Genomic DNA, 25532 nt, shown 5'->3' on the forward strand with positions numbered 1-25532 from the left:
TAGAAAATTGATGTCGAAATAAATCCAGAACCTCAAAATTTCGACGTATTTCAATTGCCGAGGAGGGAAATCCCTCAGTGCGGTGCGTGAGCAGCCAGAGCACCACATTAAGGTGTCCTCTATAAGCGGCCATTTCCATCGCTTGGCCCGTGCACCCTTCGGATCGATTTTCATGGAGCCATTGAACGACATCGAGATGACCTTTTTCCGCCGCTGCATTCATCACATCCGACCGAAATCGGTCAGGATAATGCTCATGCAGCCATTGCACCATTTCCAAGTGGCCGATGCGTGCGGCACGCCAGGGAGCGAGGCATGTACACGCTTCGCTTCGGTTGTCGTGTAGCCACTTGATAACATTAAGGTGGCCATTTGTAGCGGCCACGTTCATCTCATGCCCAGAGAAAATGTGTGGGTATTCCTGGTGCAGCCACTTTAGGATCTCCAAATATCCGTATCTGGCTGCGATTGCTGATGAATCCCCCATTTCTCGATGAACGTCGCTCGGAACGTTGGCATACAGCCACTGGGCTACTTCGAAGTGGCCATTCTGAATCGGAAGATACAATTTAGCTGATCTGCACCCCCCAACAACCGTATTTTGCAGCCACTTGAGCACAGGAAGATGTCCCTTCTCAGCTGCGTTATCGACCGCACGAGACGTACAATAGCAGATACGCTTCTTGTGTAATCATTGCAAGATTTCCAAGTGTCCCTCCTCTGCGGCAATGTTCGCAGCATTCGTTGAACAAATATCGCCATTCTCAAACAGCCATTGTGCCACCGCGAGATGCCCCCCAGCAACAGCATAGTCCATTATCGACTCCATAGGTCCACCAGCAAATACCTCCCGTCTCACGCTGTGGAGCCACTGTACGACAGCTAAGTGACCGTTTCCAGCTGCGAGTTGTAAACCTTCACACAGATCATGTCGACACGACCAAGCCTTGGCATAGTACCCTCGCGTTGACTTGCTTAGCTTCCGCGTAGTGTTTAGGTCGAGACCTCGCTCGAATAACCACTTGACCAGCTTTAAATGCCCATGAGATGCAGCAACTCCCAGTAAATTATCAAAATCCGACCTCCATGGACCGCGCCGGTCCGGACGATCCCCCATCCAGCGCAGAACATGAAGGTGTCCACCTTGAGCAGTAGCATACAGGGCCTCCTTCCAAATGGGTGTAGCGCAAGACAGTAAATACTCTAGTGTGGACTCCAGTGTTCCTGCTCGACACGCGCCGGTAAAAGCTTTCTGTGGGGAAAGTGGACCCAAAAACGCGTCGATGAAATCTACAAGTACAAATTGCACAAGGCAGCCTCCTTTCGCTGGGTACCAATGCTGACACACGAACTGAGCAGCAGCGTGGATGCATCGACTCGACTTCATTACTGCGCCAATTCTCAACTGATAGGATGCAGGCATCAATCGCAGGCACTGGGAAAGAGCTGTAGCCATCAATCTACATGTTACCCTACAACTCGAATGATTAAGCACATTAACCACCAAAAACAAATTTAACTTATGAACTGATACGCCGATGCTACTTGGATAGAGCGGTCTTCTCACCCCTTCGCGGCTTTAAACACAGCATGTACGCACCTTGAGGCTCGTTAGCTTTTGAAAGAGCATCTGTGCCGCCACCCTGGGCACATTCCTGATAGGTGACACGAGAGTTTTCTTCCTTGAAATCGGTATAGCACAATATGGCGCTCTTCACCAGCAATGGCAACAAACCGGCGCTTTTCGTCCTCTTTACACCGCCAGAAGAACTGCGGAGCTGCTATCGCCAGAATCCTCCTTGCAAGGCTTGGTCCAGCATAATGCATACAAGCGAGTCGAATCCATCAGCGTGAAATTGCTCCAGAGCTTTAGATACTTCGCGCCGCGCTATAGAAGCTGGGACTACGCACCGATCAATTAGTTTGCCGAAAGCCTTCTTGACACATCTGAGAATCATATCGTAATCGGTAGAATGTGATTGCCTGTCACCTTGGAGTTCGCGCTGTGCCAACACAAGATGCACTTGCAAATGCCCTTGGCTCGCAGCAGGACCTAGCCCCCAATCAGAGCCACGCTGCTCCTTGTGTTTATCAAGGGGTTGCCTTTATTTTGGTTCTTATGCAAACATGCTGATTGCAGCGTTGCGTCAATTTACATTGAAAAATTGATTGAGATTTGCCGTCACGCTACAATCCGCAGTTTGTAAGAACTGTCGTTTGCGCCCCTGCGGGTGTTTGAGATAATGCAACATAAGGTTTTATGTTGCATTATCGGTTAAAGAGCACAACAAAGCCGTGCTCTGCCGGAACAGCTCTGGATTTTACGTTGCTCTTGGGCATATAAGGAGGAATTACTCCAGCTTGGTAGCTTTTGTAAAAAGCTATGCAAGTACTTAGTAGTAGATTTGTAGTCATGAGTTATACTGATTTAAACTACCACTATGCTACGCACTCCGCGCGGTCATCAGACCTTAAACGCTCGCTACACTTACTTGGACAGATGCCAGGTTCAGGAGTAGAGCTTCAGTTTGGACAGCCCAGCCGGCCAAGGAAGAATTTTACTAATAGGAGGCACCTAGAACCCCGCTTTTCTAGTTTGTATGCAGATGGTTTTCGTGATGCAGTGGTGCTATCTAATTGCGCGGACCATGTATGTTGCGCTGATACGAAGAGATCGCTTCACTCATCATTTTCTCTACGTTTTCATACAACTTTCCTTAGGATTACACGGATAATGAATTTGTTAGGAATACACGGTCACTTCTTACGATTGAAGCACAGGAGATCGCGCTAGAATCTACGCCATGATCGATGCGGCCTTTATGCTGACAAGCTGCAGGGGCTGTCCCACTCCGAGTGGCGCGGCTAACCTTTAGGCTGCTTGCGTCTTGGCCCCCACGTTTTTCGGATAATCCTGTAGGTTGGTACAGTTTGTCTAGAGAACTAATGTCTTAATTGGTAGGTTTGTAGCCGAGCGATTTTGGTTTGCTTCAACGGACTTGCATACCGTTTTCAGGCGCACATCCAGCCCAATTCTCTAGTTGGCTATTTTTGGCGCCCCCAATTTTTTTCGGCTGCCTGATGTACATGTACTGTCGCCGCATCAATTTCACGAGGAAAATTAGATATAGAGCGAAAGTATGGCATTCCTGGCTAGTTCATGATAGCTTTTTGGGAAGTGGGCGTATTTCAATTTGTGTTCCTGGATATGCATGCATTCGCAGCTCCTTTAGCCCCCCCCCCCGATCTCTTCAGCCATGAACGAGTGTTGATACCCTACGGGTTCTCGCCAAAAAAGGATGTGGCGCCAGCCGCTACGGCAGCTCGATACGAAAACTCGATTACGGCTTCCATTAACCACAACAACTCTGGGGGTCAATGAACTCGCTCATCAAAGCAGACGTTGCGACGTAATTGTAGGAATGAGCTCTTATTATTGCGTGTACAGCACACGGTGGGATCGACATCGTCGTTGTTATAGTGTAAAGCGATGCCGAAATCATCACCACTGGAACACTTCAAGGCGGGATCCCGTCAGCATGTTGACCGAGCGAAAAAAATCGGATGGACGTTGCTTGAGCGGTAGATAAATTAGATGTCGCAGGTATATATAATTGATTAGGGAGTATCAAATGTAATAGGTAATTTGTCTTAATCTTAACCGGATGGGTCAACTTAGCAGCATAAATTGATTAGGGAGCAGGTTATTTAATATAACTGGAATCTCGACTGCATATGTGAGCAGCACTAAATATCATATTGGTCAGGTATTTGATGCAAGAATAATGGCACCTCAGTGGCATCCACCCATGGACTCTGGATAAAATCCAGAGAACAGCAATGACAGTTGTACAGCAATTGTATTGACAGTTGTACAGCAATTGTATTACAGCACAGCAGCGCAAACTCCGATTCATTATTACAGCTCAAAGCATGCTTTCGGCGACAAGCTAACCAGGCAGCAGCAATAATAAAAGAGGGGTGATCTGTCAGTCAATGCAATTTGTGAGGAATCGACCGAATCGGGGCAGCAAGCGAGCAATAGGTAGGTCGCCGTCGTATCGGCTAAGTTAGTTTAGGCATGTGGCTGTCATTTCTAAGATACGATATCTGTATGTACATGTCGGACGCCACAGCAGCAGCAACTATAAACCGTCGTTGAGTAAAACAAAATTATCGCTATTGATTAATGGTCGTGGGTGCAGACTGTTTGTTGAGAGTCGACTTTGAAGTGAGGAGACCTAAACGGCATTGAAATCAGTATAGCAATTCTATAAAATCAAGTTGCAGGCGTCAAATTTGGACATATACACCGAATAACCCCAAAAAATAAACACATTATATATTCAATATGAACCGAAGCTCAGTCTGGCAGGCATTAGTTTAATGACTGCTCGAGTTCCCTTAATAAAACTTGGTTCACTTCAAAATTTCGCTCTGGTAAATTTTCTTGATGAAGTACAATATTTTATCAGGAAGCGATGATTATCCATCCAAAATCGATGATATATGGTCAGGTTTTGATAATAATGTGCCAGAAACGATCATATTCTATCCAAAAACGATTAGTAAATACCGCAATACCGTCAAGTTAATAATTTTATCAACAATAATGTTTTAAATATTACCTTAAAGCGATAGTACATGGCTACAAGTTCGTGATGCAATGGACACCAGGATAGAGGATAACAAGACCAAGAGGGACAGAGGACGATAGACGAGCAGTAGAGAAGCCGTAGAGAAAGCAGCCGAAAGCTAATAACGAGAACTAGTAAGTCCGGCTCACGTGCGTGTATAAGAAGAACTTAATCTTCTCAGTAGATCATCCTTAACCCAGTTAGCGGTTGGCTTCAAACCAGGCAGCACGGCGCGCAGTTTGCAGATGACTTAGTGGCATACGTTCGCGCCACTCGCTGAGCGAGATCCTATCCTTTTTGCGGATGAAGTACGCTTTGCTGGCTAGGCGGCGATCGATTTTACGTGCCTCAGCACGAGCCGCGACCGACCGTTTATCGCAGCGGTTCTCGTGAGCCAAATAAATGGTTGCGTAGCTCTTGCAGTAGCGGCAAGTTCGTTTCGTTTCGCATTGAGGTACATTGTTGTCTGTTCACCTCTTTGGCTAATGACATCCTACGACCTTGTCGACGATCGTCTCATTGTAGCAGGCGCCTTAGTGGCGATCCCGGCACCCCTAAAGTGTGACGGCCACGAGCTCCGAAGAACTCTCATCAGTGGTGCGTTCCAACCAGTGCCCGATGTCACTGGCCGCGTGCTGGGACGCATGTTGCCATTTGTCGGCGGACAGTAGCGGCAAGTTCGAGGGGCGTTCGTCTTGGGCCGACCGACCTTCCTGCTTGAACGGGAGCAGGCGGGCCAGCGACGCGCTTTCCGTTTCGTAGCAACTTGTCCATGAGCTAGATAGTGCAGCGTGTTGAACGTGAATGAACCGGAAATGTCGCCCCATAACGACAGCGCAGCGACGCTGTCATAAACTGTCAGTTTTTTCCAAGGTGTTTCTGATAATTTTGTCAGCGAGTGCCAGCATTTGTCGAAGGTAATCATAATTTGACTAGATTATTGCAATAGTGCCAGCATTTGGCAAAAGTCCGCCAGATATCGCTTAAGTACGTATCGTACTTAATTGTACGGCACGTCGAACACGGCAAAACCAGTCACCTAGTTTAGGCGGCTTTGCAGCTTCTTAAACTAGGATTTTCACGACTTTCCGTCACGTTTTGGGCTTGAAATGACGGAAAGTCATGAAAAAACCTAGACTAGGCGTCGAGGAGGCCGCCTCGAACCTAGCGGGCCACCTCGAAAGTGGCCCCCCGCCAAACACGCCGCGCCGTGCCTGCCACTCCCTGCCTGTAACATGCCGGTGCTGACGACGAACGCTAGCGGAGCCGCGCCGCCCGTGGTGGGCGTGCTGGGCGGCGGCCAGCTGGGCCGCATGATGGCCGACGCGGCGCATCGCCTCGGCCTGCAGGTGCTGGTGCTGGACCCGCTGGGTGCCGAGTCGCCCGCTGGCCAGATGGGCCTCAAGGCCGTGGCCGGCAGCTTCACCAAGGAGGAGGACATCGCCAAGCTGGCCGAGCAGTGCGACGTGCTGACGGTGGAGATCGAGCACGTGAACGCGGCCTTCCTGCAGCAGTTGCAGGACAACAAGGAGGCCGGCCTGCAGGGCGTGCACCCGGCCCCGGCCACCATCGCGCTCATCCAGGACAAGTACCAGCAGAAGCAGTTCTTCACGCAGGTGGCCGGCGTGGACGTGGCCCCGTTCGAGATCGTCACGTCGCTGCAGGCCGCCCGCCAGGTGGGCGAGAGCTTCGGCTACCCGTACATGCTCAAGTCGCGCCGCTTCGCGTACGACGGCCGGGGCAACGCCGTGGTCAAGAGCGAGAAGGACCTGGTGGAGGCCTTCGAGAAGCTTGGGGCCAAGCTGCTGGTCCAGGAGGGCGCGGCCGTGGACGAGAAGCAGCTGGCCGAGGAGGAGGCCAAGCTATACGCCGAGAAGTGGGTGCCCTTCGTCAAGGAGCTGGCCGTGATGGTGGTCAAGGGCGCCGACGGTGACGTCCGGGCCTACCCCGTGGTGGAGACCACCCAGCGCGACAGCATTTGTGACACCGTGCTGGCCCCCGCCCAGATCCCGGAGGATGTGGCCAAGCGCGCCGGTGAGATGGCTCAGGCTGCGGTGGCGCAGCTCGAGGGCCGCGGCATCTACGGCGTGGAGCTGTTCCTGACTGCGACCGGTGAAGTGCTGCTCAACGAGATCGCCCCGCGCCCGCACAACTCGGGCCACTACACGATCGAGGCCTGCGAGACCAGCCAGTTCGAGCAGCACCTCCGTGCTATTGCCGGCCTGCCGCTCGGCAGCTGTGCGCTGCGTGTGCCCGCAGCGCTGATGGTGAATGTGCTCGGCGACGCCTCGTCGTCTGAGGACGTCAGCTTCTCGCTGCTGCGCAACAGTTTGAGCATCCCCGGCGCCGCTGCTCACTTCTACGGCAAGGCTGGTGTGCGTCCGGGTCGTAAGCTTGGCCACGTGACCATCACGGCGCCCAACCTTGAGGAGCTGACCAAGCGCGCCACCGCTCTGTCGCCGGAGGCTGCCAAGAACTCGGGCCTGCTGAAGCTGGAGCGACAGCCGCTTGTCGGCATTGTTATGGGCTCGGACTCGGACCTCCCGACGATGGCCGCTGCCGCCGACATGCTTGAGAAGTTCGGTGTGCCCTACGAGTTGACTATTGTGTCGGCCCACCGCACGCCGGCGCGTATGTACGAGTACGCTCAGAGTGCTGCCAAGCGTGGACTCAAGGTGATCATCGCTGGCGCCGGTGGCGCTGCCCACCTTCCTGGCATGATCGCTGCTCTGACGCCCCTCCCTGTTGTGGGCGTCCCCGTCAAGACCTCGACGCTCAATGGTGAGGACTCGCTGCTCAGCATCGTGCAGATGCCGCGGGGTGTGCCTGTCGCCACTGTTGCTATTGGCAACTCCACCAACGCCGGTCTGTTGGCCGTTCGCATCCTCGGCGCCGGAGACTCGTCGCTCATCGAGGCTATGGCGACTTTCCTGGACACCCAGAAGCGCGAGGTGGACGACAAGATCGAGAAGATGGCCACCAGCGGCTGGAAGGAGTACCTCCAGAACATGAAGAAGCACTAGATAAATAGCTACAGCTCTAGACCCTAAGCGTGAACAAGAGGGGTTTGCTGTATTTTCAGTGAGTGTGTTTGGCAATCTAAGCCAGTTGCATTTTCTATCTACTTGTTCTTCTTGAGCTTGAGGCTCTTGAGTTGGTTCTTGAGCGTCTTGGGGGTCTGCTTGTTCTGTCGCACAGCGGCGGTTTGCTCGACCTCGGCGCTGCCGTGAGCCGCCACATTGCGCCAGTAGAGGAGACCCGCCAGACTCACAGCGAACAAGGTGAAGCTGAGGAACCAGATGAAGAAGCCCAGCGCCGACTCGTAAAACTCCGCCGTCAGAATCGGGAACTGGCCCATGCCGCGCAGGAACGGCGTCACGTTCTCCTTGGTCAGGTCGTCGCCCAGTCTAAAGCCGCCGAGGTTGGGCGGGGCCGTCGGGTCAGGCAGCACGTTCAAAGAGACCGCGTTCAATCCTTCGGAAGTCAGGGTGGCAGGAATCGAGACGTTCGGCGCCACGCGCTGCAGCACCCATGAGACGCCCTTGAAGATACCCAGAGGCGTGGCCGTTTGCTTCATCAACAGCTGAGCAGCAGCGAGTAATGCGCACACCGGCGCAAGGTACTGCAGCGCGATGATCGGCACGTAGTTGAACTGGAGGCGGACCTTGCTCTGCAGCAGCGCGCCGTCCACGAAGCCCGGGCGACCCACAAGAGACGCCATCACCTCACGAGGCTCTAGCAGGAAGTGCTGCAGGTGCGTACGGAAGCACACAAGACGAACCAGGCAAGCCACAAACACTACGTAGATACGAAGCGTGTGGAACTGAGACTCCGTGAGGCTGTACCATTTCCAGACATCCGACGAGGATTCGCTAGTGAGACCCAGTACCTCGCTCTGCAGGCAGTCACGCGTCAGCGCGCGCGGAGAACACTTAACCAGCTCGGCAGGCACCAGCACGTTGCTCGAAAGGCGCGGCACCCACAGCGCGCAAATCAGGACCGGGAAGAACATGTTCAGGTGCAGCAGCACCTTCATCACAACCGACGTCTGCTTGTCCTTGATCAGCTCCGAGTACATGCGCGCAAAGCGGAACGACGGCAGGAACGTCGTGCACGTGAAGATACCAGCAAACACCGCGAACGTGACGAACAGCGTGACCCTGGCCATTTCGGCCAGCGGCGCAACGTTCACGAAGTCCGCGTCCGTGAAGCCCACGGCCCGAAGCACCATGGCCACACGTTCGCCGGCGAGTTGCGCCGCCAGCTCCAGGTCAAAGTCCAGCATTCCCTTGGGCGAAAGGATGAAGAAACCGGAAACGATGACGCCGATGAAGCCCACGGACAGACCCAGCCGGGCCTCGTAGCCCGACCAGCCCTGGGCGAAGTTGAGCTGCAGCGGGAACCAGAGCGCCACGAGCATGGCCGACATGAGGCCGTACGTGGCCACGTCCACCTTGTCGTCGGCCGCGTTGTCGCCGGCCGGGCCGAACCACGGCGCCGTGTAGGCCACGAGGCTGCCGAAGCAGCAGCCCAGCGAGGCTGAGGACACGAGCACCACGAGCATCTCGTAGAGCTCGAAGAAGAGCGTCTGGCTGAAGACGCCGGGCTCCGTCTTGGCTACACGCACGTAGAACTTGTCCATCTTCTCGGCCGCGCTAAGCGGCTGACCGGCCTGCGCCTTGGCCGCCTTGGAGCCCTTGGCCGCGGCCGGCTGGCCGTTGAGCGTCGCGATGAGCTCGTCCTCGGGCGGCAGGAAGAAGGTCAGGCCATTCACCAGCCACGACGCCAGGCTGAAGTGCGAGCGCAGGCGCAGCTGCACAAAGGCCAGCAGCATGCCGGCCAGGAACTCGGGCGGGAACAGCGCCATTGTCGACACCTTACGCGCAGCAAGAGAGCTAATGGCAAGGGTGGACGCGTCAGGCGTTGCGCGGTTGTAGCCACGACTGTGTGCAGCACTTCAAAATGAAGTACCGTTATCCTCTCAAACTGTTATACCTCTTTGTATGCATAATGCGAGGGTCCACGGTACTAGCTCCGCAAAAGTCTCAGCCAAAAGCCACAATTAATTGCTGGAGCAGAATGGTCATGGAGGTGCGCGTGCGTGGCCTGGAGGGCCCGAAGGAGGACGAGCCGCAGGAGCTGCCAGACGAGTCGCAGATCGTGGTGGTGACGCCCGGCCAGGTGATCAGCACCGACACGGGCGCGTTCCTGCGCGGCCACGGCACGTACCTGAGCGGCCGCAACGAGCTGGTGGCCAGCGTGGCCGGCGTCGTGGAGAAGGTGAACCAGCTCATCACGGTGCGGCCGCTCGTGTCCCGCTACATCGGCGAGGTGGGTGACATCGTGGTGGGCCGCGTGACCGACGTGGCCAACAAGCGCTGGAAGGTGGACGTGAACGGCCAGCAGGACGCCAGCCTCATGCTCAGCTCCGTGACGCTGCCCGGCGGGGCCCAGCGCCGGCGCACGTACGCCGACCAGCTGCAGATGCGGGCCTTCTTCGTGGAGAACGACCTCATCTCGACCGAGATCCAGGAGGTCCGCTACGACGGCTCGCTGAGCCTGCACACGCGCAGTCTGCGCTACGGCAAGCTCGAGAACGGCCAGTTCGTGGCCGTGGCGGCCCCGCTGGTCAAGCGCATGAAGCAGCACATGGTCACGCTCCCGGGTCTCGGGATCGACGTGATCCTGGGCACCAACGGGTACATATGGGTGTCGCGCAGCATGGCCGCGCTCGGAGGCGACGACGCAGAGGACACGAGCAGCAGCATGGAGACCCGCGTGGAGGTGCTCACGGCCAAGAGGCAGCTGCACGCGTCCACGCCCATGAGCGTGGAGGACCGCCGCAAGATCGCGCGCGTCTCGCAGGCGCTGCTGAAACTCAACGAGCAGTTCCGATTGATCACGCCCGAGAGCATCATGGCCACGTACGAGCTGTTGGAGTCCCAGGGACGGTAGATAGACGCAGGACAGAGGTCGCTTCAATAAAGCTTTACATATTTTTGTTTTTAGTAACATTGGTGCGGTGTCCATGTGGCTTTAGCTTAATTGATGCTGTAGTGCTTAGCCACAGGTGACTATGTCCCCTGAATGGTCGGTCCATTTCCAGTGGTCCATTCGTCTACAGACACAATGTTGCACTGCAATATGCACCACAAGTTTTTGTTTTGGGTGGTGGTCGAGGGTCGTGTGGTAACGTGGACCATTAGCTTGCGAGCACACGTGAAGCTTTCACTTCAACATAAAACCACTTGGCGCCATGTGACTTGCAATTTTACGGCAGGAAGCGCAGCTTGCCTCTAACTTACCGAGCGACATGCTGCTGTCGCAGAAGGCACAACATTAATTCGCGCAACACAGGACTCCGGACTCACGTACCATGGGCGTTGCCTCAGCTCATTTCCAAACCTTCGACCACGAAATAAGTCTCTTTCCTCAATGTCGTCGAGTTCCGCGGCGTTCGTACCGGTAGCGCTATCGGCGTACCAAGTCGAGAAGCTCGAGGCCATGATGAATCAGCAAGTGCAGGACGCTATACTGGCCCGCTCGGCACAAGCTGAAAAAGATAACGAGTTGGACTCGGACTGGCGCTTCGTCGGCTCATTGGGCCAGCTCAAGACCTTCACGCTTCGAGGAGCCGACCCATGCAGTTCAACTTCGCCTTTGGCTACGACACTCCGGTGCGGTGCTGCGCACAATTCGCGCGACGAGGGACAGCTACTTTGGCATCAAGTGGCTCGCCGAGAACTTCATCTCGGGGAAGCGTGATACCTGCTTCGTGGAGATGGTGGGCTACACTGTCGACGGCAACGGCAAAGAGGTCGGCTTTGTGGCGTCGGTGTCGGTGGATGTACCCGAGTGTCCGGACCTTTCGGGGTGTATGAACATTTCTCGTGAGCGAATGAAGCGCACAATGCTCATCAGTCCTTCACAAGAAGAGCCCGAGGCGACGTCGGAAATTTTCATCATGGGAGCCACCGATGCCAACGAGTTGGCTCTGGTGGCAAACGCTCAGCATCGACTCAGGATGGCCGCGCTCTGCGATATCTCGCTCGTGATCGACTCACAAAACATCACAAAGCGGACGCTCGCGCTCGAGAAGAACTGGGTCCCCGATGAAAGTCGCTCTTGTTGCACCGTTTGCAGCCGCAAGTTCCACAAGCTGCATCGTCGCCGACAGCACTGTCGAATGTGCGGCGACGTCATCTGCAAGACCTGCTACGTTACTCGGTCTGTGCCTGCAGCGAACACCGACGACGATGCTCGCAAATGCAAATTTAAGGGTTCGGGTGCTACTCGCCCGACGAAAGTTTGCGTGCGATGCGTCATGGACCTCCGTGGTGTCGACAAGCGGCTCAACAACTTCTCGCCAAACGTCTCGAAAATGCTCTTAGTTGGTACGGACTCGACGGACGCGAAGCGAGAGCCCGCTGTGGGGGGTTGTGCGTTGAAATCGGCAGATTCCTTCTTCACCTTCTACGAACTGGGCGCGAGCAAGAACAGTGCTGCGGACCTCCACCAGCTCCAGATCGTTCCTTCACTGGCACTCACCGGCATCGATGGTGAACTGGAGAAAAAGGCGAGCTCGTCCAGTTTTCGAGCTACTGACAGTATCGGCGGAATTGGGGCAATGGTTTCGGTCGGATCGTGGGCCTCCAAGCGCACAGGCCCATCGTTCTCCACCAACCCGGCCCACTCAAGTTCATCCGGTAGACTTCGTGGTCTCTCCCAACTCAGCCGCCGCAGCTCTACGTCGAGTGGGGCCGACAAGCTCGAAGAGAAGGTGAATCTTCAGAGCAACAAGATCCACCGTGTTGTCGCCATTTAATCCAGCCTTTGGTTGTAACCTCTATCTGCGAACGAAGCAGCCAATGATATCTACCCAGACCTCAAAGATCTTCCGCGGCTTCATGTTCGTTATGAGATTCTTATTGAAATAAAGCATAGCTAACTGTCGCTACTTCGGGCCATTTCTTCTCTTAATGCTACTGCTAAGTTGTACCTTCGCGAATGTTTTGTCGAAAGCTAATGCGCTCGAGCTCGTTTCGCAGGAGAAAGCGAGTCCTTCAATGTAACTTCACCGCCGAATATCGCCCGCTCTCTTCCCTGAAAAACGCCACCCATAGCCTTCTGAGTCATGAGTTGCTGCCTCCAGCCACTTGCGCATATGATGTGTCGCTTAGCATCGCGGATTATTACTCTGCGAGGCCTCTTCCTCAGAGCGTGTATGCACCAAACAAAGGGTTTGTTGCTGTTCTTAGTTTTATCCACCACCAACTGCACTCGATCGTTTTCGCGAAGCCCCTGCAAGCGCAACTCCGCAAAAACGAACAGAGAGTATCTGTTATAAATTGAAACGTAGTCCTGCAGTGCTTTGAAACGGTTTCATGACAACTTTAACTTTCAGAAATATGTCTGCGCACCACACTCCGAGTAATACCAGCTACAAAGTAGTACCAATCCGACTCTCGAATGTTAAACCGCTCCTCCAAACGAACCGCTCAGATAATCATGATGCTGTTCAGAAACTTCCGGTGCTTTCTGTGATACTTCGCGTAGTCATCGATAACTTGAAGTTTTGGGTCGTTTTTAGGTAGTTTCCTGACGTCTTGAATTTTGAACACCGTTTGTGCGAGCTGTTCTGGTTCGATTCGAGCGTCATGCCACATACCAAACTGAGAATTCGTCAGTTTTTGAACCAAGCTGTTCGCATCCGGAGCGTCCTTCAGGCTTAGGAGAAGTAGTGACAAGTCGGGTCCTCCAATTTTTTCATACAGAAGAGCATGTGCGCTTGTCTCGCCAAACCCCGACTTTTTCATGTCTAAATACGCTTTTGTGAACTTGAGCCACTGTAACATCTTCGGGTTGTCGATAAAGCGGACCCCTGGCATGTCAAGACCCAGCAACTTGAACGCGGACTTTGGGTCCACGTCAGCCATCAGCCATAACTTGTTCGCCGTATTGCCAGCCGTCAACGTCGAAGCAAATTCGCCGAGCTTGGTCAGGACTGAAGGGTTCATCCCTCTGTTTTCAATCGAAACGTTAGCATCGTCGTCCACGTTCGTAGCTTGAGATCGTAGTGATCTTGTCGAGGTTGCCATGTCTTCAGTAGCCATCATCGATCGCAGGGATAAGGTATTGCGCCCGGCCGTGGCGCCTTGTTCGGCCGATACGAGTGCCAAACAGGCACCATCGGAGATGGTCGATGGCCAGGAGGAACGCACGCTGAAGAAGAAACATAATTCAGGTCGTGTCTGTTGCTCGGAGGTGGCGCAAGTGAGAGCCTCGCCTCCACTGCCACTGAAACAAGTGCGGATGAGGATTGCGCTCCATTGCATCATTCACGTTTGCACTGTATGTTCGTCAAACCTTCTGCTACGTCATCTAGGTTTGCGTTATGTAGCTACATATGACGAGCATAACGAAAGCTTTGATTACTTTTGGTGCATCTCCAACGGTACATGTAGTGCATACAGTATTAATACAATGTATGCACTGGGATGCGCCGCGCCGAAGCATGGTCGAACGAAATCGATTTAAATACCGACACTTTCGGAAAGATGTGAACAGCAAAAAGATCTGAACACTTACTAAAGAAGAAGCATAATTCAGGTCGTGTCTGTTGCTCGGAGGTGGCGCAAGTGAGAGCCTCGCCTCCACTGCCACTGAAACAAGTGCGGATGAGGATTGCGCTCCATTGCATCATTCACGTTTGCACTGTATGTTCGTCAAACCTTCTGCTACGTCATCTAGGTTTGCGTTATGTAGCTACATATGACGAGCATAACGAAAGATTTGATTACATTTAGTGCATCTCCAACGGTACATGTAGTGCATACAGTATTAATACAATGTATGCACTGGGATGCGCCGCGCCGAAGCATGGTCGAACGAAATCGATTTAAATACCGACACTTTCGGAAAGATGTGAACAGCAAAAAGATCTGAACACTTACTAAAGAAGAAGCATAATTCAGGTCGTGTCTGTTGCTCGGAGGTGGCGCAAGTGAGAGCCTCGCCTCCACTGCCACTGAAACAAGTGCGGATGAGGATTGCGCTCTATTGCATCATTCACGTTTGCACTGTATGTTCGTCAAACCTTCTGCTACGTCATCTAGGTTTGCGTTATGTAGCTACATATGACGAGCATAACGAAAGATTTGATTACATTTAGTGCATCTCCAACGGTACATGTAGTGCATACAGTATTAATACAATGTATGCACTGGGATGCGCCGCGCCGAAGCATGGTCGAACGAAATCGATTTAAATACCGACACTTTCGGAAAGATGTGAACAGCAAAAAGATCTGAACACTTACTAAAGAAGAAGCATAATTCAGGTCGTGTCTTTTGCTCGGAGGTGGCGCAAGTGAGAGCCTCGCCTCCACTGCCACTGAAACAAGTGCGGATGAGGATTGCGCTCCATTGCATCATTCACGTTTGCACTGTATGTTCGTCAAACCTTCTGCTACGTCATCTAGGTTTGCGTTATGTAGCTACATATGACGAGCATAACGAAAGATTTGATTACATTTAGTGCATCTCCAACGGTACATGTAGTGCATACAGTATTAATACAATGTATGCACTGGGATGCGCCGCGCCGAAGCATGGTCGAACGAAATCGATTTAAATACCGACACTTTCGGAAAGATGTGAACAGCAAAAAGATCTGAACACTTACTAAATATCGAGATTTCCTCAGGATAATCTCTACAGAATTTGACTTGAAAAAAGTCGGCATATATTTGGCCAATCATATTAAATGCTGATACCTTCACCCACGATCACTTCAACCTCGCCTGCTAGCACACCTTGGACACTGCCAACGTCGTTGTCTTGAGCATCCACAACGTTGAGAAGTCGAGCTTCGTCCAGCATTCCTTGCACGTCTACGCTTCTGGTGCAGCCGAAGAACGGGCCGGCCTTGTCGAAAGAGTGCCGCACTGTGTGTTGGAACAGCAGGAACGAGCGACGAACGAAGGCAGTCGCATTGACCGCGACTAAGGCGCACATGGTTTACCTCGGTGCATGGCCCGGACAACCAGTTGCAATTGAAGCTCGACGACGTCTCGCGGCATCAAGTCAGGCATCGTCTCGAGCCATCACTCAAGGTTCAAGCCGTCATCGGCACGGCAGCCAATCGTGGGGCGCCACGGCCGCGCATCAAGCGCTGTGGCTACATGTGAGAGCAGCAGCAGCTCGAGGAGAAGATAGCAGGCTGTAGTTCGTTTGATTTTTAGCTTTGGCCCCACCTCAATCGCTTTTCAACTTTCTCCGGACTTCCTAAGTCTCCATCCTACCCTTTCTTCCGTCGCCGTCCTCGCGTCCGTCGCCGCGGTGAACTTCCTCTGCATCCAAGACCTTCCAATACTGTGTCCTGCGTAATCATGCCCAGAGCTTGCATGGCGCAGAATGGCTTGTTCAGGAAGTCTTGAGCAATCTCCAGCCGGAAGCTGGAGGGGTGGGTATACGTTGCGGTGGCATTTTGAAAATGAGGGCGATGCAAACACTATGCACTGAAATGATTGGCTGGTAGGCAAATAGTTTTAACAAATGAAATTTAGCGTTATAGTTGGAAAGAGTTGAACACTTCCTAAAATTGGTATGTGAGCACCGATCTTTGCACCGTTCACTTGACTTGCTTACAGACGGATTAAATGATCAGAGCTCAAATACACTGTACCATATCACCATCAGAGTTGACCGAGATTGAAGGAAATCAGGCTTGGATAAAGCAGTTGTGGCATCTCTCGGGAAGCCCCCTATTGTTGTGTTTGAGTCATATACATTCGTATTTTGATGATCTGTTGTTCTTGATGAGTCTAGCGCAGCCATACCTTCGGCTACGCGATAATGTATCTCATTAAATGAGATACATTATCGAAATGAAATGTTCATTTCGTCTGTTTCACGCCATCACTGATTCTTGTCGATCAGAATCAAACACCGAGGAGGTTGCCTTCGAAAAAAAAAAAACAATAATACAATCCAGAGCATGCACATCCAAGGAAATGATCCCTTGTCGTTCTGTTGCACTGGAACAAAAGTGGCGGCGTGCATGCTCAAGAGGAACCACCACAACGGAGAGCACTTGTGTCCGCCGCCACCCAATAACGACATTTCTCCTTTCGCTCTCCAGCCAGCAAGTCCTCAAGTCGCCAAGTATCACGAACCATGCGTCTATCTTTTGTGCTTTCTCTTGTCGTGGCCATTGGCTACGTCGTGACCTGCAACGCAACTGAGTACTCCGACGAAACCAATATCGCCATGGTGGAATCTCCAGATCTCGTCCGTCGCTCGCTCAGGAACGGCGACATTGCCGGTGGAAGATTTCTTCGAGCTCATGAAGAGGACGATGCGGGGGAGCGGACCTTCAGCGTGACTGACCTGTGGAACAAGGTGGCGGCCAAAAAGTTGGCCAAGGCGATGCTGGCGGACCCTTCAAAGGAGCAGAAAGCGTACGAGAAGTGGGCAAAGAAGGGGTACAGCCTGGATAAGATCAAGAACTGGTTGGCAATCGCGGACCCCAAGCAGAAGGGGAAGTACGACCGTATCTACAACGGATACACCTTTCACCTGTATCAGAGCTGAGAAGGTCTCGCCGAAATCGCATGCGATTCGCGCTCTGCTGTTCTCCATTCGAAGCGTAGAAGTAGAGCCGTAAACCGAAGATTTACAAACTAATGGTTGCGTGGTAATACAATGCAACCTTAGCTCCCAATACGTCACTCCCAGCCTGTGCATGCTGACTGCCCAGACCCGAGTTTAGCGAATTTATTTAATTTTTAATTCTCAACTTGGTGGTATTGGCACCCAAAGTTTGACAGTCGGTTTCTTATACAGACGACTACAGTACTAATATGACACTTCACAGCGCAAGCTTAAAGTTATCTTCGTCAGTGTCCCAACCCGCTTAAAAACCTGTCGTTGCTCTTGTTGGCCCCTGTCGCACAAAAGAGCTCGTTTGAGTCGAATCCTCCACGGAAAAGACGACCTAAAACCTCGTGGCAATTGTCGACGCACTTCCACTGGAATCCCTAGACTTCAGTACACCCTCAGCGCCGTGCTATGGGCTCGTGGATCCCGTACGACTGGATACAGTCTTGCTGTATCCAGTCGTACGGCTGGCTTTGGCAACTCTCCAATGGGAAAAGGTCTTACCCAAATCTGGAAAGATATTAGAACAAACTTGTCGATTTTCCAGTGCTCTTCTTAGAAAAGTTCTGCTGACACCGGAAAGCTGTAGACTCTAAGTGTGTTTTTCGGTGTCTCTATGTGTGTGCTGGCATGATTTCGTATAACCGAGGCCGGGGTAGAGACGGTAGAGGGAAGGTGAAACCAGATCCCCCAAAACTGCAATTTCGGTGCCTGTGAAGCGAGAGCGTGGCCTGGAGCAGTGCGCTTTAGGCCCAGGCCTAGGCTAGGCTATTCCTCCCTCTTTCCATTGAGACCAACCCCAGATTCATCGATTTCGTGGGGGATTCAAGGCATTCATTTCCCTGGAGCACTTTGAGGTTTTCACGATTTGAGGGCCGTGAGATCTATCCCCGGCCGGCTGTGCAAGACCGGGAAGGGCCCCAGTGTTTTTTTCGTTGGGTGTTTTTTTCGGTGTCAGTAGCAAGAGCCGCTCTTCTAAACGCAAAACGACTGGCGATTGACTTTTTATGTGATCGTATACTGATCGGGTCGGTGGATTTGGTCGGGCTTCGCCTGGGTGAGCTCCCCGTTTGCACCGCCAATTTCGCTTCGCTCATAGCGGGCAAGGCGTTGGTAAAAAGATGATGACTCCTACTTAGACATACCTACTCCGGCCCACGCGCCGACCATTGCAGACCTCCACTTCGCTGCGGTTGCAAACGGTCTTTCTGAGGCCTCTCTCGAAAGTGTTAACACTACAATCGTGTATAGGCAAGACCGATCAAATCCCCCGACCCGATCAGTATACGACCCCATTTTAATATTAAAAAAATCTACGGCTTGTGCATATTGGTATATTATTGCGGCTGCTGCTACTATCGCATGTAGCCCATGCTACTGCCTTGGCAACGAGTGCTAACCTTCGTTTGGCATCTGCGGGGCTGGTCTTTAGTAGTCGTTAGCGGATAGCTAAGTGACAACAATGCTCAATTCAATAACAAAAACGAGTGCTAACCTACCCGATGATGGGATGTCGGTTATTCTGGGCTTCGCTACAAGTTGTATGCTGAAGTTTGGCTGTTCGATCTTGTACTGAAGCTTTATGCTTAAATTTGTATGTTCCATATTGTACTGAGGTTTGTATGCTCGTGGTTGAAGTTGGAAAGATGTGCGACCTTTGATATCCAAGATCGGCACAACACACGGTCGTAGCTTTTGTGACCGACGCCAAACCAAACAAGCAGCACAGCATCACACTGACAGACAGTTTCTCCTGCTAACATCGGCTAGGTACTCGCGGGTATACATACATGTACACGCGACCTCAACAAAGCATTGATAACCCACACCACCAACTGACACAAACAACGAGTTCATCAGAGGAAACATCGATCGCATTGATAAGATTGAAGCATGACTTTCACTATGAACTGACACAGCAACAAAGCTAACACGTATTTCGAGACCGGACGAACCAGAGCGGTGATGGATGACTCGGGCGGGCTAAACACACACTTGCTTACTCCACCGAACGAAGCTGACGGTACGCCTTCTGAGACGACGTTCCAGCCGTGGCTCTAGCCGACGCACTTGCAGACGCACTCGCCGTAACGCTCGCCGATGCGCCGCCCGTCATCGCGGCACCGTTGCTGCTCGTCACAGATGCCGTGTTGGACGTGCCGTCTCCGTTCAAGACGGTGACGGTCTTGCTCGAGTCGCCGCTGGGGTTGTTGCCGTCGTTCGCGTTCGCATTGGCATTGGCGTTTCCACGTCCAGGCGCGGCGTTACTGTAGGTGGTACCAGTGCCGGCAGGCGCACTGTTGACAGCCGTCGCGGGAGCATTGTAGACGCTGGCCGACGGAGCGCCGTTCACAGGGTAGCCTGCAGGATTGGTTGCGTTAGGCTGGGAGGACTACTTTAAATTCCAAAAAGTCTGCTCGGTTGTATCTAACGTTAGCTCGATTTTACCAACTCGAGTACAACTATATCTTCCATACTGGAACACTTTGAAGAAACTAATAGATATCTTCTTTGGCTACGAAGTAGCCAAGTGTTGTGCTAATACTTCGCCTACTGAGTGGTCGAGTGTTTTGGTGCCACTACAAAGCTAAGCCAAATCCAAAACAACAACCATTAATACATGCGCTAGCAGTACCAAACAGTGGTTACGTACTATGTTCAAAGTAGCAAATGAGGGGCGAAGCCCCTCATTTGCAGCGCCTACCATCATTTTTCTTAGGGAAATTTCAGGAAGGTGACTCAATATTAAAATTTGTGCAAAAGGTGATAGAAGGATTTGTGTCGAGAGCACATATTTCAGGTTCTGCTAGGGCATTGGCCACGACATTGTTGCCTCCAGCGGCGGCATGGGGAGTAAGGCATCCAATCATGCTTTATCCAGCGTGGGCAGTGTCGCTTAAGCGACACAGAAGGCGACCATACTCCACCAAAACAACTATTAGGCAGAGGGCGATGCCTACACCGGCACCGCCTTCGCGTTTACCCAGTGCTATACTGACACAATAGGTGCATTCAGCGACGTGCATGGCAGTCAGGTGCTGGCCGCTATCGGTGGCCAAATGCACTTGGCACAAAGCCTTGTATCACCTTTTGCACAAAATTTCATTTTGAGTTCATATTCACTTTGAATCATATTCCGGAATTTTCCTTTTTTTATATGGAGCCAACTATCTACTGCCGGCCACTGCGTGTACACGGAGCCACTGTGGCTCCGTCCTTGGAGTTTGAAAAATGCGCGGGAACCTTGACTGCTGTGTGTGTGCCACATCACTTTGACAAACTCAGTACCTAAATAGAGGCCCTGTGTAATTCTATATTTGTTTGTTGTCAGAATTATAAGTTGTTGACCCTTTCTTATTGCCGCTACTCTCTGTATTGTGTGTTCTGTTCAAAATTTCCGCGGGAGGTTTGTTGAACCGCCCAAGCCAAATCTCCGGCCAATCTCCGTGGCCACTAGGATTGGTTATAGGCACCCGTTTAAGTACGAATTAGTCTTGACATGCGGGCACTTGGACCATATGGTTTGGGCCCGGAGATTGAGCAAATGACTTGAGTTTTGTATTTGGCGATTGGGGCGGGGTCTCCAAACCGCCGCGATTTGGAAAATTTGGCCGGAATTCACAATACTGACTTACTACAAGCTTGGTATCCCGCAACGTGCCACTTGTCGCAGTAGGTCTCGCTGTACACTCATCTAAGTCAATATGTTTGCAGAAGTTGCGCGCAAATCTTGAGAACTGCTTGTACTTCCTGTGCGAGGTACATTAAAATATACAGCCGGGACTAGCCCGGGGACGCCTGTATTGGAACGCTCGCGCAATCAATACGAACTCCAGCAACAACGTTCTCGAAGTTTAAAAAAATTAAGAAATAGCCTCTAACTAGCGTACCGCAGATTTTTCTAGGTTTCATATCACAATCGTCCTTAGTATGGCGACCAAGATAATTTTTTAAAGCTTATTTTATTGTGCTTTACTTCATTTTTGTCTAAATGAAGCTCTAACTCGTTGTTTTATAATCTAACTCAATCTTAATACGGGGATAGGAAGCAACGTTAGTGCTGCTATCGCAGACCAAATCGGATTATATCCGTGGTACGTCAAGTCAAACAATGACCCCTCTTGACATCTAACTGGTGCATTTTCTTGAAATCGGTACGACTCCGGTGCCGTACAGGGCCCTCCAAAAAGTGTATATGCGTGGGCAGATCGAACCGGCGCGCTACCGACAACACTGGTGTAGTGTGGTGACTCGTCCCGCCTCTGAGAAACACGAGCAGGATCTGCGGAACAGCGTCCAGGTCGTGATCGACTTGACGGAGTAGCTGGTGTGGCACGCCGAGCAGCAGTTGGTGACGAAGACTGTGGGGACGGCGGCTAGTGGTGACGGAAGCGAGCCAGTGGGCTACCGTTACGTGCGACAGGAGGTAGCAGTTGAAGTTGACGGCTGCAGAAGATCGCAAGGCGAGGTGACCTGCGAACAGGACAGAGAACGAGTATGCAGAGAGGAGAGGCGACGCTGGAGAGCGAGTGTGAGGCCAGGAGACCACGAGGAAGGAGATGAGGGCCCGAGAGGGAGAGGTCCAAGTAGGCTAGAAGGCGCCGAGTGGATAGGATAGGGTAGATCGGCGGGGGTTAGAAGTAAGTGGGGGCAGCTCGACCCTCCGTTGCGATTTGTTGCTGGATAGTAACGAGTCAAGACTTGTAATACACTCAGTTGCGCCGAAACGCGGGTTCCTGTGACCTAGTACCAGGGAAGCGTCTTGCGACCAGGGAAGTGTCGGCTAGACACAGGAGTAAGTGGCATAAGGTAAGCGATAGTGGCGGACGGTGCACAGATGAGGGCAATGTATTGAGTAGGGTGGCGGAGAAGCCGTGGGGGACGAGGTGCACTCCTGACAGCACTTTGGCCGTGAAGGACAGCGGTTTCGAGTGCTTGGGCGTGCCCGAGTGCCGTGACGAAGATGCTGTTCGACCTGTTTACATGTCCGGTGGGGGTCGCCTGTGGCCTGCCGGAGCCCAGGTTGATTGTATTGGCCCTCCCAGCCGTCCCTATCCCCGACACGCCTGGTGAAGGGGCCAGTACCTGTCTGGTCGATCATTGTACTGCCTCGCACCTGCTGGCAGTCGGCGCTATACTGGCCCACCTAGGCGTGGACACGACAACGATAATGGTGTTCGTACGAGTGGTGGACGCGTGCAACACTATGGGCGACCGGGCTAGACGGGACCTGGTTATCTGTGGTGGACGCGGAACACTACGGGTGGTCGGGCTGGACGAGACCTGGCTACCTGTAGTAAGGGACGACCGGGCTGGGGATAGACCCGGAAGCTTCCTACACTGGTATGAATCATTGTATGTATTGAGCTGGGTACGTATGAACGAAATGAAGTAAATACGAACGGTAAGCGTTTGTATTTTCTACAAGCTCGAAACAGATCTCGACCAAGGTTCGCATTTTTAATTTCGTAAGTCATTGCCGGTAGACAGTTTGAACTGGCAGATTTCCGGACAGATGCTGCGGCTGTGAAGCAGGCGCAGGAGATGACCGTAGCTAATAAGACACATATATTAAAAAAAATAAAGAAGTGGTTTATACCAAAATTCTCCTATCCCAGCCTTCGCGGAGCCCTAGTTCTTTGTTTTATCATAATTCAACGATACCCATTTCGATTCCATCGCTTGTCATTTATAATAATAGCCGTCACAAGATTGAATTGACTTGAGAAAACGTAAGTCTCGGCCGCCGACGCTTTAATGGAGCGCTCCGATTGGCTAAAATGACCTGATTAGCGCTGGACCGAAAGAGGGACGGATTCACTAGCTGACAGTACAAGTACACTTGAGGTCACATAAGTCGTTCGGAAAGACCTCAAGTGCAATGTATATCCAAGCGGCAAATTTATTAGCATATGCATTCCAGATAAATGTCGGTGTTTGGGCCGTGACAACCGAAAACAACATGAAAAGCTGAAGCCGAATTACGACGACGGAGCTAGGCGCATCCGGAAAAGGATCGCGTTATGACTTGAGTTAAACACGAAGTGTGATAAGTTCAAAGTTCGAACAAACTGCGGCGGTCATCATGACCCATGAGCGCCTACTGCTTGGCCACTATCGCACAGCGCGCTCACCTTTCGCGATGGTATCCGTGAGCCTTCGATCCTATGTATGGCTACTCCTGCCGATGATACTCCACCGAGTAGTGGACCCCCTCCACTCATTCCTTCGGCGTGCAGATAGTGACTGTTGCTACTGTCATTGGTTCGGCCATGAGTGCCACCCGCTCCAAGACAATGTCTGCCGACGTCGACTCGGCCGAGACGGAGAAGACGGTGACGTCCACGGAGGCGAGCGCGGCGGCCGACAAGGACATGAGCGGTGACGTTCACCCGTCTGAGGCTACGCTGTGACGTACCGCTGAACAAATGGCACGACGACGCGACCCAACAGCAGGAACACTCTGCGGAGACTACCGAGAGACGGAGACAATAATGAACATGAAATGCAGGATGGCGTGGGCCTGTGTTCGGAAAGTAGTTGCTTAACCACAATGGAGCCTGGAGGCCGTCAAAGCATCTCATTGCGTTGAACTCTATTCGCATACTTAGGTAGATTTATTTTGACCAATAGGAGTCTCCGCTTATCGTTGGCTACCGCCGCTTACGCTTTCCCGGAAGGATGCGATCCTAACTGCCCAATAGTGGACCTCAGTCAATGTGTCGTACTCCAAGGGGTGGAAGTCAGGGGAAGCACTCACAATTTTAGGCGGAATTAGCTCTAAATAAGCGTTGGTCGCCCTTTTATGTCTCTAATTCCGCCTGAATTAACAGCTCACCCGCCAAAATACGTGAAAAGCACAATAAAATTTTGTGCATTTTGTTGCGATTTGTACGGGTTTTGTAATTATTAGACACAGGTGATATGAGCGACGTCCAGCTATTATTTGTTTAGTCACTGTGCAAACTACGCGCTTCATCGTTTTCCCTCTAAGGCTCCACCCGCACCCTTTATGCTGTCGTTTCCTAGTCGACGAAGTCTCTGGCTGCCTTGCGAGTTTAAGCCAGTGCCATGGACGACTCTGGGGCCGGATCGTCTCAGTTTTCCAACTAAGCTGCAGCTCGATTAGCGCTAGTCGCCATGGTTCGACCTGAGCACGAATAGCAGTTCTTGATGCCGTTCAGTGCCCTCAGGCCGAAGAAACTGCGTTGGTGAGGCGCGAAAATCGTGTTTCGTTTGTTAGACCACAATCGTAAATACGCCATAGTGCTCATCTGGATGATTGCTGCATTTGATTACGTTTGCTCAAGTATTTAGCGGAATTTTACGACTGCGTATGTCGATTTAACCGTGAAAAATACTACAATCGTATTTAACCCACTGCAACGTGTTTAGCACAGCTAAACTTCATAATACGGGTTACCAAGACAGTGGACAGGGCAGTAGCGGAACAGAACATACGCTCGCCGGCACTGCACCTTGTCCTCATTTTCTAAAATTTCGAAAATCAAACTTCCCATACAGTGAATCATGTACAGGTTGGGGTGTCACCCCTAGCTGGTAACGCGATCATTCTTTGCTGGTAAGGCAATCAAAGGAAACGCCACTGAGCGTTTTTTGTTGTATACAAATATCTAGTGAAGTAAGCATCCAGCATGTTGTCAACAGCTGCTTGAACACACGTCTAGCAGTGGTGTAATGCTCATAAACTGGGGTCGCAGGATGCAGGTCAAGATCGGCTTGCACGAACGTACGAACGTGATGCCAGCTGAAATGTGCGTAAACGGGCGATTGAAGCTGCACTACAGTGGTAAACAGAGTGCTTCCTGTAGAAACAACACACATGCAATCATCGTTATCCTGTCTTTATACAGCCTAGTCCCAGGATAATATGCAGCTTAATTACAATGACAATATGCGACAACTTTTCTCGCCGCAGAGTGTCAGGCAAAGCTCTACCGTCCTTGTGCTCTGATGGTGTTGCCTTCAATCTGTTTTTCATGTCGGCATCACTCGGGCAACTTCTCAGCAGGTCGTAGTCCATCTCGTACATGGTGCTGGGCTTTCATGAAGAGAAAACCAGACGTCTTCAGCCGCACTTTGTCATGCCCGCCTGCAACCCGTCATGAACGCATATGCGTATTTTACATTCTAGCACTTGGTACTTTGTCGCGGTGAAAACACCAGCTGACATGCTCCCCGAGCATGGCGCGACCGGGTATCCTTTCGCCTAAGA

The 25532-nt window shown here is 52.0% G+C and overlaps 9 protein-coding genes across 9 annotated transcripts; 6 read left to right on the forward strand and 3 right to left on the reverse strand.

Annotated features, from left to right (window-relative positions):
* Window positions 1-5872: 5872 nt before the first annotated feature.
* On the forward strand, window positions 5873-7660 carry PHYSODRAFT_510589 (hypothetical protein; the record flags this gene model as incomplete). The annotated part of the gene is made up of 1 exon (XM_009532995.1): window positions 5873-7660. The coding sequence occupies one exon, from the start codon at window positions 5873-5875 to the stop codon at window positions 7658-7660; it is 1788 nt and encodes a 595-aa protein (XP_009531290.1).
* A 98-nt stretch (window positions 7661-7758) lies between these two features.
* On the reverse strand, window positions 7759-9504 carry PHYSODRAFT_511651 (hypothetical protein; the record flags this gene model as incomplete). Its single annotated transcript, XM_009532996.1, has 1 exon — window positions 7759-9504. One exon carries the CDS (start codon window positions 9502-9504, stop codon window positions 7759-7761), a length of 1746 nt encoding a protein of 581 aa, XP_009531291.1.
* Window positions 9505-9599: 95 nt separating this feature from the next.
* On the forward strand, window positions 9600-10592 carry PHYSODRAFT_249437 (hypothetical protein; the record flags this gene model as incomplete). The annotated part of the gene is made up of 1 exon (XM_009532997.1): window positions 9600-10592. One exon carries the CDS (start codon window positions 9600-9602, stop codon window positions 10590-10592), a length of 993 nt encoding a protein of 330 aa, XP_009531292.1.
* Window positions 10593-11075: 483 nt separating this feature from the next.
* PHYSODRAFT_391878 (hypothetical protein) lies at window positions 11076-11312 on the forward strand (the record flags this gene model as incomplete). The annotated part of the gene is made up of 1 exon (XM_009532998.1): window positions 11076-11312. A coding segment is annotated over one exon (237 nt), but the record flags the coding sequence as incomplete, so codon positions are not given.
* A 106-nt stretch (window positions 11313-11418) lies between these two features.
* On the forward strand, window positions 11419-12462 carry PHYSODRAFT_511016 (hypothetical protein; the record flags this gene model as incomplete). The annotated part of the gene is made up of 1 exon (XM_009532999.1): window positions 11419-12462. The coding sequence occupies one exon, from the start codon at window positions 11419-11421 to the stop codon at window positions 12460-12462; it is 1044 nt and encodes a 347-aa protein (XP_009531294.1).
* A 673-nt stretch (window positions 12463-13135) lies between these two features.
* Window positions 13136-13975, reverse strand: PHYSODRAFT_286703 (hypothetical protein; the record flags this gene model as incomplete). The annotated part of the gene is made up of 1 exon (XM_009533000.1): window positions 13136-13975. The coding sequence occupies one exon, from the start codon at window positions 13973-13975 to the stop codon at window positions 13136-13138; it is 840 nt and encodes a 279-aa protein (XP_009531295.1).
* A 2838-nt stretch (window positions 13976-16813) lies between these two features.
* Avr1b-1 (Avr1b-1 avirulence-like protein) lies at window positions 16814-17230 on the forward strand (the record flags this gene model as incomplete). Its single annotated transcript, XM_009533001.1, has 1 exon — window positions 16814-17230. One exon carries the CDS (start codon window positions 16814-16816, stop codon window positions 17228-17230), a length of 417 nt encoding a protein of 138 aa, XP_009531296.1.
* Window positions 17231-19295: 2065 nt separating this feature from the next.
* On the reverse strand, window positions 19296-19771 carry PHYSODRAFT_335583 (hypothetical protein; the record flags this gene model as incomplete). Its single annotated transcript, XM_009533002.1, has 2 exons — window positions 19296-19688; window positions 19757-19771. 2 exons carry the CDS (start codon window positions 19769-19771, stop codon window positions 19296-19298), a joined length of 408 nt encoding a protein of 135 aa, XP_009531297.1.
* A 2488-nt stretch (window positions 19772-22259) lies between these two features.
* PHYSODRAFT_335584 (hypothetical protein) lies at window positions 22260-23709 on the forward strand (the record flags this gene model as incomplete). The annotated part of the gene is made up of 2 exons (XM_009533003.1): window positions 22260-22562; window positions 23536-23709. The coding sequence occupies 2 exons, from the start codon at window positions 22260-22262 to the stop codon at window positions 23707-23709; spliced, it is 477 nt and encodes a 158-aa protein (XP_009531298.1).
* Window positions 23710-25532: the final 1823 nt, after the last annotated feature.

This window comes from Phytophthora sojae, assembly GCF_000149755.1.
Source record: "Phytophthora sojae unplaced genomic scaffold PHYSOscaffold_6, whole genome shotgun sequence".
NCBI classification, from domain to species: domain Eukaryota; phylum Oomycota; class Peronosporomycetes; order Peronosporales; family Peronosporaceae; genus Phytophthora; species Phytophthora sojae.